At 43.5% G+C, this 15,183-nt stretch overlaps 1 protein-coding gene across 1 annotated transcript in view; it reads left to right on the forward strand.

Moving 5' to 3' along the window:
- Window positions 1–15,183, forward strand: part of WDR64 (WD repeat domain 64) — a 1,979,698-nt gene that overhangs the window by 1,201,628 nt on the left and 762,887 nt on the right. Inside the window, exon 17 of the mRNA XM_069607651.1 lies at window positions 13,861–13,944. Coding sequence (XP_069463752.1) covers window positions 13,861–13,944 — 84 coding nt within the window. The remainder of the gene's footprint in view (window positions 1–13,860; window positions 13,945–15,183) is intronic.

The raw sequence follows: 15,183 nt of genomic DNA on the forward strand, positions 1-15,183 counted from the left end.
CCCTTTCTCTCTCTTTCTTTTTGCTACTCTATTTTCATGCTGCTTCCTTCCATTATGTCTTCCTTAATTTGTTTCTTGTGTATCTACTTCCTTCTTGCTTTGCCTTTTTTCTTTTGTTAGGTTTTTGTTCCACTCTTTTGCGCTCTCTCTTTTCCCTTCCCCCTCGCTATTGTGTTCTTCTCCTTCCTCTTGCTTCGCCTTTGCTACCTTTCCATCAATTACTTTTCTTTTTGTATTTTGTTTTGTTTCTGTGAACTCCATCTTGCTCCTTTGATTCCTTTCAGCTGACCTCGCCTCGGCACTGCTACGACAGCAGACATGAAATAATACAGTATTGAGGATGTCAAGTGTCACACACAAAGGTCTACAACTTTCAGTTTAGGGTATGCTTTCAGTATGCTGATGATGCGATACAAAATAAATAATGTTCTGCACTTCATGATCACAGATGCAAATACTACAATGCCCCTTTCCATTTAGCTTCTTTCATCATAGTGAAAGCTAGCAGTGCCTGAGAAGTCAAAGTCTGCAACCTCTGCCCAGACAGGCCTTTCCGTCTTTGGAAAAACAACTGCAGCACAAGCTCCAGGTCCAGAAACCGGAGGACCGGCAGCGGGTGTCAGACATATTTGCTCACAAACTTTGGGTGTTGCAAAAAGCATACATTATGTGATCGGCCCTACTTCACTAGCCACAATGATCATGAAGCTGGCACACATTCTGTTTCAGGAAAACGTTATTCCAAACATCCAGCAAACGGGAGAGGCAGAAATACACTTGGGTAGCTTAATAGTCGCCATGCAAATGACCATGACATTTTACTACAGAACACACGATAGAACTCGGAGAGTCACGCCATACACACCCTTAAAACGAAACTGGGACCAAAGACGTATGCTCTGCAGCAGAACAGGAATGGGCAAAGGATAAAGCTTCTACTCAGCCCCACATTACTACTAAACCAGCAGTGATCTAATTAATAAAGGTGGAACTGGTAAAACCTGACAGGTATATCGGCTTCGCCTCTTTATGGTAGCTTGAGCAGAGGGCAGGATGTGATCCTCATGCGAGATGTGAGCTAGCACAGAAGCAGACCAAGCAACCTGTACTGTGGTACCAAAACAACATAATGTCCACATTTAAAAATAGGATATTTTAAAGTACAAGCATAAAAATCAAAAACACAATAACCCACCTCACTAAAAGAAGATAAATAATACCTAGACTTTGCATTGAAAGAGGCACGATGGGTCTGAAGACGGGTGCATGGCCAACACTTTGAACAGCAATTTCAGGTTCACTGAAAATGTCTTTCAAAAAGGTATAAACTGGGGTCTTACTAATTACTAGGGCTCTTTAAAGTAGGACAAGGGACAGAACCACTTAAACAATCTTACATGCTCTATTCCAAAGGCATTGGGCTAGTCTTCTGGGCACTTTGCAATGGGTGCAAACGGCAACAAGACTTTTTGAGTCACTGTCCCAATGGGTCATTGGCATTGGGGCAGTCGATTTTGCTTAATTTGGTGAAGAAACCAAGCAGGCGATTGGTCAAGTCAGCGCCTTAAATTAGTTGAATGGTCTCAAACAGGTCCAACAATGTGGTTTTTCAGTGACAATGGCTCGAAAACAGCTGAAGCATAGGTAGGCAATGGCTTGAGTCAGCCGCTTGTGGGCTTGGCAGCAATTGAAAATCATTGAGTATCAAAGGCCGCTCTGGGTGCAGCATCTTGAAAAGTGTCTTAGTGTGGTCTAGTCTGCTCGAAAAAGTTATGAAGCTTAAAACAGGGTCCAGAGCTGTTTCTTGACTTCTTGGTATCGGGTCACCTCATCCAGTATCCCCAGGGGTAAGGTAAGCCCTTGATCTGCACTTCTCAACTAGAAAGGGTTTTATAGAGCACTTGCAGGGTTCATCACCTCCAGTAAGCAGATTGATCTCCAAGCCAAGTTCTAGGTGTAATCCATCTTCCTCATTAGTACAAAGATGATTCACATGGGGGGTATTCTCAACCATTTAAATAGGTTATCTTCTACAGTGGATTGATTCCCATCTAACCTTCTGTAAGGGGTCCAAGTCTTGATACAGTTTCAGAATGTTCTGCCTGGTGATGTCATGCTCAGAGTGCTTTGTCTGCAGGAAGAGTGGATGGGGTACCGAATATTTGGGATCCAAGGGAGAATCCAAGATAGTGAGAAGCTTTCAGGCCTGATGCTTCTCTCCTGGCTACTCCAACTCTGTCCATTCTCCTCTCTGCCTACATTAATGATTTTCTGTTAATTACAAACTGGTGTGAATTTATTTTGCCTGGCAGAGCCTGTTTTTTGAAGCGCTGGATCTATCCATGTCTCCTGAGGCCAGTTTCTGTCTTCCTGGAACTTGAACTTGATAAACTTTTCCCAGGGAAGACGAAGGGGATCATTACAAGTGTGCCTGTCCAGTAATAATGTGCCTGTAACACCATATACAAGACACTATTACTGGACCGAATTATACAGAGGTGTACTGCTGGTAACACCGGCACCAGTAACTCTGCACATCGTGCTACCAGTGCCAGTAGCACAGGCAACAGTAGCAGCGGCACTTCCTTGGGCACTTGCCGGTAACACCAGCATCACAGTAACGGTAATACTAGCAAATCCATGCCAGTACTACCGGCAAATCCATGGCAGAAACACCGGCACCGCAGAGCTGCCAGAAAATGGGCCCAGGTGGGGAAGACAAGACCGCAGGTGCACCCAATCCACCCAGGTGCACCCAATACACACAGTAACAGCACAAAAGAACCATGCCCAGCCCAAACACAACCATGCCGTCACTCATTGTTGTAGCTATATACATGGAGGCACTGCATGCTGAAGTGCAACCGATGGGGCTGAAGCTGTATCAGTGGCAACAGGAAAACAGGGAGTAGAGGAGGAGGATGAAGATGGTTGTGATGCAAGTGGCAAGGAAGAAGCGTGCTGTGATTCCCTGCACAAGAGCTACACACTGGATCCTGGCAGACAGCCAGATACACATTTTGTACCGCCTAAACAGGTAGACAATACTTGAACTGGTGGACCTCATCCAGGATGACATTGGTAGCAGGATTGGCATCCGGACAGACATTTCACCCTTGTTGAAGCTGGTGTCAGTCCTGCTCTTCCTCGCAGCAGGCACGTTCCAGCACTCTGTGAGCCAGCTGCATGGCATATGCAGCCTGCATTCTTCGGAGTGCTGTTGCAGGCAATGGAGGCCCTCATGCGCCAGTGACAGTCATTCCTCTTTGGGAGTCTGCAGCCATTCTAATGCACGTGCCTGCAGGGGCTCCTTTTATTAGCTTGGGCCATGACTAAGTCATAGCCCACATTAAAAGAGCAATACACATAGGAGGGACACATCCCCTTAAAGGGGCAAGACACTTGGGAGGGTCACACACTACACCTGCCATGTCGCCAGTGTTTGTAGGAGTGGATGGCAACAGGAAGGGCATGATCTTAAATGTATTGAGTTTTCCAAAATTGACGCCGGCAAATTTCCAGTTCCTGCAATGACACTGTTTTCTGTTCCGCTAATACCATTGCTGGTGTTTCCGGCACTGTTGGCACCGTAGCTGGTGTTTCCGTCATGATACATGCCGGAATCGCTGTTACTGGCATGTTTGTTCAAAGAAACACCAGCATTTTCTGGTTTTGCCAATGTTTCCGTCATGCCGGTAACATCAATTCTAGCAATGGGGGATGCACATGCCCGCAACGTTGAAATATGCCAAGGATTCTGTCACTTTCGTAGCCGGAAACATTACTACCATCATGAGTGAATCACTGGGATCTTTCTGGCAAACTCGTAATGAGGGCCAACGTCTTTTCGATCGGGTAGAGTGCAAATGGTCAGTTTTTGTGTCCAACTCAGTCCCAAACAGTGGAAATGTCTCTAGAAACCTACATAGAATAAAATTACACCAAAATGTTTTGGCCAGTTTAATGTTGCTTTCCCAGAGAAACCCATGTCTTAGGCTTTGCACACAGTCACATTATTCAATTTAATTCTGGACTACCCAATGTCAATGGTAGAGCTTGGTAGATCTTGATTGCCGGAGATTTTGGCTCCATCAGTCTGTCAGCAAGAATGCGCAGATCACTTTGTAATGCCATGTTGCAAAACCACAGGAAACCAGCTGGGAGGTGTCCATAGACAGGCCCAGCATAGTACCATGCTTGCACTATACTTTTTAGCACAGACAACTATAAAAGGGTTAGTCTGATAAGGAGACCTCACTTTCCGAGACAGATACACAAGCTTTGTATTATTAATGGAACTATCCATTCCTCAACTCATTCAGTCTGACATGTATGGGAGCCCGCCGGCGACCAAGAGTGCTGGGTTAGCATCCTTAACGTAATCTTTACTCAGCTCAAAAACGAGCTGCGTATCGTCTGCATAGTTGGTAAAGTGGAGCCCAATGGACTCTAAGAGACCACATAATGAACGGCAGAAAATGTTAAAGACAGCAGAAGATAAGCATACCCCTTGTGGTACTCCACATGTAATAGCCTCTGATTTAGAGGAGGCATTTCCCCAAACAATCTTAGCCATTCTATTACTAAGTAATGCCCTAAACCACTCAACAGTGCTTGTGGAACAAATGCCAATTTCCTTAAATCTTTTTTATTAATTTTGTGTGATCCACAAGGTCAAAGGCTGCTGAGAGATCTAAAAGCATCAGCAGCCTGACTAATTTTTCCTCCATGATGTTCAACATTTCTGTTTGCAGGTCAAGCACTGCAGTCTCCATCCCGTGCAATGTCCTAAAACCTGATCGCAGGGAGTGTAAAATATCACTGAAAGGGGACGTTTGTGATAGGTCTGAGATTAGAGTGGATTGCAGGATCTAAATTAGGTTTCTTTAATAATGGGGTAACGGTCACTTTTTCAAAAGGTCAGACACATTATTATCAGAAAATGAGGCGTTAATGAGGCGTTAATGAAGAAAGTCAGGAAAGGTGCAAATATGTCAGGGTGTTCTAGAGCAATTTTTGATGGAAGAACTTCTGTTTGGCAAGTCGTAGGGCGTATCTGTTTCAAAGTTTTAACAAGCTAGTCCACTGTTATAGCTCCATACGAGAATAATGGCTTTTGTTGGACTAGGGATTCAGGTCCAAGAGCCTGAGGGAGGGATTTTGGTTTAGCCTCTTTACTACTAGCAATACTAGACTGCGCTTATCAGCAGAAGCTTTCTGTACAGCCTCATGTTCTAGATTGGTAGGAGTATATTCTTTTGTCGGAGCTGTAGGTTTTTCTAATGTCCTAATAATCTCGAACAGTTTCTTGGTATTATTAGTAAAGTTAGAAAATTGAGAATCAAAAAAGTTCCTTTTAGCTTGGCAGATGTAATTTTCCTCAATGATTTTCCATTTGTCTTGTGATTGTGTTTTTATCCACGTCCGTTCAGCTTTCCTCTTCTCTTGCTTAAGAATGGCAAGATGTGGAGTAAACCATTTTTGATTATTTTCCCTTTCTCTAACTTGCTTCTCTTCCAGAGGTACCTGATTTAGCATCCTATGTATACATTCAATGTAACTGGATGCCAATGAAAGGGATGAGTCTTGGTTAGATGTAGAAATCATCAACCCACTGAGGTACTGTTGCAGGTCACTAGGTTTAATCTTATTCAAATTCCTACGTATTACCTTTGGACGTTATTAGTCCTTTGGACAACGTTTTTGGGAAGCATAATCTCAAAAGTCACTGTATAGTGGTCTGACCAAATACAAGGTTTAATGTAAAGCATTTTTAGATGTAAGTTTCTAGTGGCAACCCAATCCAGAGCATTGCCCTGTACATGCGTAGGTACTTGGAGGCCGATGATGCGTATGAAGACAGACACGCACTCACTAGTAGTGTGTGGAATGTGCATATGATGAACATGTGCTCAGGGAATAGTTTATTTCTCCTCTTAACCCCAGTGAGGGGTTCAAAACAAATCAATCAATGTATCCGGCTCATTCCTGATTTATTTGCCAAAGAGGACTGCACCGCCCAAGGATGCAACTGTAACCTGGTGTTCTCTGAACTCGTAGCTATCAAAAAACAGTCACTGGTTTTGATAGAAAATCAGGGGAGAGGTGGAGGGAATGAAACGGGGGAGCCCTGCATGGGCCCTTTGGCCCACCCCTGGAAACACCCGAGGAGTTACTTTTAAATGGCCCCTTGATCGATGGGGATAAGGCTGATTCAAACAAGTGTGATGCTAAGAAACAAACACCGGCCATCACTGATGGTGACTTTTATGTGCATCCCTATGTGACTCCGTATCAAGATGAGCAATCCGTCCACCAGCAAAGGGAAGTCAATGAGGCCCCTATTTGTAATATAATGCATGATAGACAGGAGGACCAGGATTTAACTGCAGTGGGAAACCATGACCTCAGTGTACTTGCATTCAGTGCACACAGACCCTGGACTTAGGGAACTCATGACAAGCCATAACAACCATGTGAGGCCAAAGATAGAGCCGATGTCCTCCTGTTAAAATGTTGTGTACACAGACCAGACGTCAAAAGTAGATCAATACTTGAATACGTGTTATGACTCCCAGAATGGAATCTGTATCGCCTGTCTTGTGGATGATGAAGTCTCCATACATCTAGTAACTGGAGCTCTACCATAAGATCTTCCATGGCTCTAGGCTTTATGTATTTATTTACCCCAGCATCAGAACATGAGGCTCTAACACTTCTGTCTATCAGCAGGTCCAATGTGACATTAAGATTATCTGCAAAGATGAGGTTATTCTGGCCCAAATTCTGTGCAAACTGAGCCAATGAAACAAAGAATGAGCCATCCCCCCATTAAGAGCATAAACATTGCACAACTGTATATCGAATTGTATACATGCATGGTTATACACACTATCCTTCCCTCATTGTCTTTTTTTACAAGACATTTCAGACACAGGCACATTTTTCCGAATTAGATTACAGACCCTATAGAACTGGAAGTAAAAGATGAGCAAAAAATCTTCCCTACCCAACCACGTCTCTGTTTTGCTGCATCTTTTTCCAACAGATGAGTCTCTTGTTATAGAGCTATATTAGCCTCCAGCTAATTTAAACGATCTAAAATGATCTTTCTTTTGTTTGTACAATTTGCTCTATTCTACGGCCTGCTGTAGCACTTCCCAGGCTGCAGCCTCCATCTTCGATGGAGGGAGGGGGACGGGTGCAAATCAGACCATGACCCGTGCAGCAGAACACAAGGAAGTAAAGAGAGCAGCCACCATGTCGCTATGTCATCCATCTTTGCATAAACCCCTAGTGCAGGTAAAGTACATAATAAGGGAAAATGATTTGAATGACATACACCACAGAACTATGCAGTGACGAAGATGTGGCTGACGTCAATCAACTGGGCCCACTGACATTGCACAGAGGCTGTGTTGGGGCCACGTTAAGCAGGGCCTGCACACAGTTCAAGGGGAAATTGATATGATTCCATGCACTGGCATCTGAAACGAGTAAGAGTGACAGAAAAAGCTGTGGGTAGACTGGGCAATGTTTAGCATACTATGACCCAGAATGTTGCAGCTCCCAGACTAGGAGATCATCTTAACGGTAACTCTGCAGCATCTGCAATGCATGAAGGTTTGAAAGGCACACATTTGTTCAATGGAAAGCCAGTGAATTTTGGCCATACATTGGGAGATCAAGAGAGGGTAGAGTCGAGAGGCGCAACAGAGGCAGAGTTTTGCAAGACTCAAAGTTGGAAGACTGTGGTATAGCTAGTTTGAGAAGTCAGCCCAGGTGGCAAGGAAGGAGTGCTGTAGAGACAGACATTTGGAGGGAAGAAGAGGGGTAGTAGCCAATTTATAGAGCACACTCTGTAAATTGGCCAGTTGTTCTCCTTTGACTGGAACTCATAATCAAGGAATGTGTCCTGTTTAGTGCCTATGTTTTAAATGAGCCGAACTGGTGAGTGGCTTTCGCCCAACCAAGTGGGTCAGAACAGAGGGCGTCATAAACTGGCAGTCACATCAGTTTAAACAGTTAAGCATGAATGAGTTACTCCCCTTCTAGTTTAAGATGGCTGATATATAAGATTGAAACCTAAAGGCAGTGGTACCCAGATGGACAAGATGCTGCTAGGTGTCATCAGCATACACAAAGAAAGTAAAACGAAAGGATCAGAGGATACAACTAGGGCAACAATGGGTTGAGAGCTGAAAGTGTTAGGGGGTGAGAGGCCCAAAAGCAGTCTGTTCTGATTCAGGTAGACAATCCCACTACTTGTATGTCAGCAAGGAGAGTGGAACTCGCCTAGTCTGTCTAATAAATCTTGATAGGCAGATTGGACTCTGGACAGTGCAGCACCTCCTCTCTCTATCATCTTCTCAACGAACAGGCAGGTCCTGCAGAAGATAATCCCTCTCAAGAGAGCGCTTTCTCTAAATTGTAATTGTTCAGTGGATATTTCAGCTCCTGCTGGTGCCCTGGCTGGACCTTTTCACCTCACTGGGGAATGTTCTTAATCCAGCCTTTTGCTCCAGATACAGGGATCTCCAACAATGGCTTGTGGCTGAATGGCTTCATCACATGTTTCCACTTTTCTCTTCATTTCCCATATGTTTCATGATCACAAGAGAGGGGTGTCCATCATCATGACACTCCCACATTGGACTTGCCTGTATTGGTGTCCCTTACTCCCACTCATGGCATTTCCCCAGGAATTAAGGGATTCTCCCCTCCTGCCTCAGATCCTTCCTTTAGGTCTGCCTTCAATCCATCACAATATTGATCTCTAGCAGGGTTCTCCCTCTTAACTTGACAATCTCCATAGAGAAGTTATGAGGCACTATAGCATGAGGTATTGCCCCTCCTTTCAGAATGGTGTGGTGCTAGAGTTATTGAGACCCCGCCCCCAATTCTAATTGTTACATTTTTCCAGGATATTGTCCAAGGATTCTTGACATTTTCACACTAAGGGTGCCAATTAAATTCTCTAGAAGACCATTTAGAGGCACAGATCAGGTTGATAGCTTGGTACAGCATTTCCTTCACTCTTTTTCTCTCTCTCATCTTTGATTATTGTGGAGAATTCCTCTACACTCGCACCATAAAAATACAACCCAAAAGGGAAAAAGTCCCAACACACCTCTTGCAAGGAGAACAAAGTTTTATTTCTGCAAACATAGAAATTCACCAACAAAGAACTTTGTTGCCATGGAAAATTCTGACAAAATCAGTGCGAACAACACTTTATGAAGGCACACAGCATCATCAGTAACGTAAATTACATAGGACCTCATTACGAGGTGGGCGGAATGGGTTTAACGGCGCTGGTAATGGTGCTGGCGCCGCTAATCCCATTCCACCCTATTACGAGCTTCCCTTGCGGGACCTGCTCTGGACATCTGGTCAGACCAGATGTCCATTGCGGGTCCCGTGAGGGGACCAGGGAGCTAACAACAGGCCCGTTATTAACGGGCCCATTGTTAGCTCCCTCCCCATTCCCATTGAGCCCTATGGGGGCCAGAGCGAGGGAGACTCCTGCTTCCGTGGTACCGGCCTTGACTCCAGTAAAGAAGAATGTCAAGCGGTTCATCATTGCCAGTGAGTAGAGGGGAGAGCAGATAAGAGCTATGGTGAATGTAAGTCATAAAGTGGTGAAGTGAGAGAAGTATAAAAGAACTGTAACATTGTGAAAGGGAGACCAACTGCAAAAGGGGATCGGTACCACGTGGTGCTGCTCTGAGAAATCCTGGTCAATCGTTGCCTGAGTGAAACTACAGGTACCAGAAGGCCTTAGGAGAGTCATCAAGATAGGTCAATGCGGTTATTCAGGAGGTCAAGCAAAATCCCTGTACAGTCAAAAGCCTTTGACCTAAGAAAGATAAGGAAAGTAAGGGAATTGAATCCCATTAACATTGAAAGTATAAGTGAATGCGAAGTTGGCAAGAGAGAACCCGGAAGAGGGATGCTGATGAGAGCAGGGCAAGTCTAAAGTCCCAAAAAACAGTCTGTCAACAAGAGTGAACCCGTCTGAGGGATGTCCAGGGCAACTGTTTAAAAAGACATTGGTAGCCGCTGGACCCGTAATAATTCATCCTGGTGCCTCTGTATCAGGTCAGGTTTCTCCTTTGTTCTTTCAGTGGGATGTGCCAATGATAATGACACAGACCTGCACATCTATGAATTGGTTTAATAATCAGACTGATCCTCACGTATTCTCTGTAAGAGAGCAACATGTAGTATGTAGTTAGCGTATATGGAATGTAAGCATGGAATGTAGTTATGTGACTGAGTGGAATATGGAATGTGTGGAAAGAATGTTATGCTTTAAATGTGACGTTGGAGAGCAGTTGTTCCTGCTGCTGGAGGTTTGGTGTCCCTGGAGTCTTGCAGTTTATGAAAAAATCACTAATAACTAAAGAAGAAGATAACGCTGTGTATGACTGCTAACCTGCTTCATTTGGTGACGAGCGGCCAAGTGCCATGGTGGAGTGGAGCGAATTGCCAGAGGTACCCCACGGCTCATGCAGTGCAGCGCTGCTCCATCCAAGAGCAGTGTGCTGGTGCTGTTTGCCGCCCTGGCCTATGGCGAGGCTGCTGTGTACTTCGAGCACCCATTGGGGCTGACATCGTTGGATTGAAGGCACAGCCATGTTCTGTCGTCCACAATTGGCAGGATCGAAGTACCACGTAGAAGCCACAGCCCACCACAAGTAAGGAGTGGGATTTGGTTGGCAGACGTGCTATTTGGGAAGCCCCTCTCCTCCCTACCAGGGGTCAGGGTGACTCCATGCACGTGTTAGCGGGCACACATAATACAACTATATGCGCAAAGGAGTCTGCGGCAAATTGCTGTGCTGCACACGGTCAACCAACAGGCATTGTATCAACACTTTACTAAAAGGCGGGGGCACACAGAGGAAAGGACCTAACGCTGTAAGAAACGTGAGGCAGCCATCTTATTTTAAGCCCGTATCGAAGGGTGGCCTTGACAACCTATTACAATGCTGTTACTGCAGAAGATTATGCATTGGTTGGATTACAACCTCCAAGGAATTTGATATTTAACAGTGAATGAGAAGATCTCATTTTATCTAAAACATAAAAGTGTTGGTTCACATTTGCATCTTACTGTGTTTGGAGCATAAAAATGTAAAGGCATTTTAAAAGCAACTTTAAGAATATTACATCCTTCAGGATTGAATTTGTAATCATTTCATATATCATCAGAAACATGTATTATTACTAAATATAATGCAAGGCATGGAAATTCACCCCCGTCAACCATTTATAGCAGTGGCTGGTGACCCCCCAATTCCATGGAGAGAATTGATGGAGTATTGAGAATCAAAATTCCACGCCGGCTATGAATAAATTACTTTGCACTCCTTGGGTCCGAAAGGGCACAAAATTTACAGGGAATTGCCTCCGTTGAGACTGGGTGAAGGTGACGATTTGATGAACATTAACAAGTACTGAATAGTCTAGATGATGCATGCTATTATACAAATACTAATCTGGCTGTGAATAGGTACTACTTCTATACCAGGAAGCAAGAAGTAGATTAATCTGTGGATGAGTATGTCAGAGCACTTAAAATGTTGGCATAGACATGCAACATTGGAAGAGGGCTATCACAGGAGGACCTCATCAAGGATCAAATCATAATACATTACAAACAGCAGTGCTGTGCAAGAGAGATTATGGATGTGCAGTGACCTCTCATTGGAAGTGGAGCACACCATGATTTGTGCTAAAGCCATGAAGGAGAACGATACAGACATGTCAAAGTCAGTGAAAGGGACTGCTGTTAAGCCTAAAGAAGGGAAGGACACGTCAACAGTGAAATACAGAGAGCATAAGAATAGAGAATGCAATAAAAGCAGTTAAACATAACAAGCTGTGTCAGGAGAGAAAATTAGGACAATTACTGGATGGTGTTATCGTTGTGGGAAAAAAGGACATAAAGCTAGTTCGCAGAGGTGCCCAGCATTGAATAAGAAGCGTTCCAACTGCGGGATGAAAGCCCATTTCGGAGTGGTTTGCAAAAATAAGAAACAAGGGAGTCGATTGAAATGGATACATGAAGGAGAAGATGGAGAAAATGATGAACACGAAGTAGAAGTGTTCACTATTGTGAGGGGAAATAATAAAGGGGTTCCCAAGAGTGTATTCAACATAGATGGAGTAAATACAGAACTAATGGTCGACTCGGGTTCACCATATACCATTGTCACAAAGGACAAGTGATAGGAACTATGCAAAAAGGGATATAGTTCAGAACTGAAGAAGCCCGACATATGAAATCCCGGAGCATTTGAGGGTTCTATGATTAAATTAATGGGATACAGAATGGCCATTGCTGAGTTTAAAGGGAGACTGGCAGAAGTAAAGGTGTACGTGGCTAAAAAAGGAGTTAATTTGTAAGGATGGGATGATCGACGAAACTAAAAATCAAACTCAGTTCTGGGAGTGAAGAGCCTGTGCCAATTGTGTTGGTAAGTGGAAAAGAAGAATCATTTTCCCTTGGAGTGTTAGGCAACAGTATTCGAAGGTTCAAGGGATACTCTCATAGAATTGAGCCCAAGATGGGTACAGAACCCATGGCACATACTGTTAGGCATATACCTATTGCTTTGAGAGATGAAGTGAAAGAAGAGCTCTGCAGGCTGAAGATAGAAGGAGTGATTGAGGAAGTGGTTGTCAGAGTGGGGTTTTCCCATAGTTTTGGCCAGAAAGGCAAATGATAAGGTGAACATTTGCATGGCTTTATGAGCGTTGAATAAAGTATTTGTGGTACAGAAATATCCTTTAACTGTCACATCCGAGATGCAGAACCTAATTTGTAAGGCAGAGGTGTTTTCCACGATTGACTTATCAGCAGCGTATCACCAGATACAGTATCAGGAATGAGTTTGTTGGGTTGCTTGTGCCTAGCTTTTGAATAAAAGTAGACAGATCTACAAGTAGGGTTTCAATTGCAACGTTTACTGGTTCTAAAGCAAAAGAGTGTTGCAATTTGTCAGACTTTATAAGTCATTACAAGTTGTCATGTTTCACAAATGGCTTCAAGTGTCCAGTGGGTGCAGAAGTCCAGGTTGTTTACAAAGTGACAAAAGTGTCCAGTGTCACAAATACAAATGTTTACGTAATGCCAACATACTCCATTTGGAGGCACATGTGATTGTTTGCACCTTCCCAGGCTTTCTCAAGGCACAATTATAGCATTGGTGTGAGTGTTACACTTAATTCATTGTGTTTCAATTAGTGCAAGGTTCAATTAATACTTTCCTTCCTAATTGTAATATAACACAAGCATATCAGTTAGCATACATTGTTGTGCATTCTTTTTTGAGCAACTGTATTCCCAAGTGTTTACAGTTATAAATCTATGGTTTTCAGTTATGGAATCCACCAGTTTTTTAATCCAAGGAAGCCATTGTAAATACTGCCCAGGCAGTGTTTACTCAGTTTGCACAACGAAGGGCAACAGGGAGGTATGAATGCGTATTTTCCTACAATTTACATCTCCATTTTGCATTTCGTAGAATAAATTATGAACATTGCACTAAGGGGACCTGTTTGCACCTAAGTGCTAACATCAGAGCTACTGTCCGTTCAATTTACAGGGACTAAGAAAACAATTAGCCCCAATGTTTTGTGAACACATTGCTTTATGAATCAGTTCGATTAAAATGTTCATGCACATCAAAGTATATTCTGCATGCTGCATATGGATAGTAATCTCAGCAGTATACAAAAATAACTATTTTCCATTCACAATTTAAAGGTACTATAATTTTATAATATGTAGCAATGTCACAAAGCTTTTAGAACAATTAAAGGTAACAGAACATGCTTATTTGTTTTCAGATTTAAATCTACTGCACCTGTCATGGAGAAGAAAAAGCTGAGGGCCAATGCTGTAATGTTTCTGTATACGGTTTTGAACTTAAGGTAACCAAATGCATCTTTAGAAATTGTATGTACTTGAATTAACTACTTTCAAAAAGTCAACATAAGTGATCACTCTGGAGGTAATTTTGTAAAAAAAAGAAAAAAATGCCAATTGCATGCAGGAAACCACCAACGTTTTGCACGTGCTGTTGCATCCCCTTGATGCAATTTTCATCAATCACAAAGTGGAGTGTAATTGTGAAGAGTAAATGAAGGCGAACTCACCTTTAGCCTTTATTTCTGTTCTGTGAAAAGTAAAATGCAGATTGCAAATTAAGCTTTGCAAACAGCATTTTATAAAAGATTCCTATGGCCAGTGGCATAACACAAAATGTGGGGGCCCCCCTGCGAGCCATGCTGAGGGGGCCCCCGCAATTCGACAACAAATCAGAGGTCGTGCTACACTCTGGGTAGGCCTAGATTATCATGCTTGCACAATATGCATGAACGTGCAGCTGAAGGGGTATGCCGAACCCTGTACTAGGAGAAAGATATAAATATGTGTTTTAATGCAATATACAACACACGTTCTGAGAAAACCTGGCTAAAAAGCCACTATGTTTACAATTGTTTTGTAACGTAACACCAATCCAATACATGCAGGTCACCAACCGTGCACAGGAACATTAATGCGTTGCTATTAAAAATACCATGCCACATTGAAAACATGTCCCACTGGCTGCACAATTAGACCAGTGTAGACATGCTATAACATTACAGTAAAGCATGCCAAGCCACATTTAGACATACCTAGACTGGTTGGACAAAAATGCCAGTCGAGGCAATAACACTCATCAAGAAGAAAGCACACATTCAATCCTGAAGCCTCTAATTACACAGTCAAACTCTTTAAAATCTGCAAGGAACTGGTCAATCCTGTTGCAGTCTCCACCTCTCCTGTTCCCTCCCAGGCCCTCTGTATGGCTCTGGCCTCTCACATCTCTGCTAAAACTCAGGACATCCTGTCCACTATCTCCTCTTCCTCTTCCTCTCTCGGCCCCTCTTTGGTCATCTCTACCTCTCCTCCTCCTTTCTCCTCTTTCTCTCTGAAAAGAACTGAAAAGGTTTCTAGACAAGTCCGATTCATGAAAGTGTCGTCCAAACAGGTGCTCGCCTGCTCCTCCAGAAACATCAAGGACCATATTGACGCCCTCGCTGCACCTTGGCCAATTTCTGTAATCACTCTTTTACCACTGGAACGTTCCCCTCTCCCCTTAAGCACTCCCTTGTGCACCCACT

This window comes from Ambystoma mexicanum, chromosome 4q (genome assembly GCF_040938575.1).
Source record: "Ambystoma mexicanum isolate Mex_15411 chromosome 4q, UKY_AmexF1_1, whole genome shotgun sequence".
Classification (NCBI taxonomy): Eukaryota; Metazoa; Chordata; class Amphibia; order Caudata; family Ambystomatidae; genus Ambystoma; species Ambystoma mexicanum.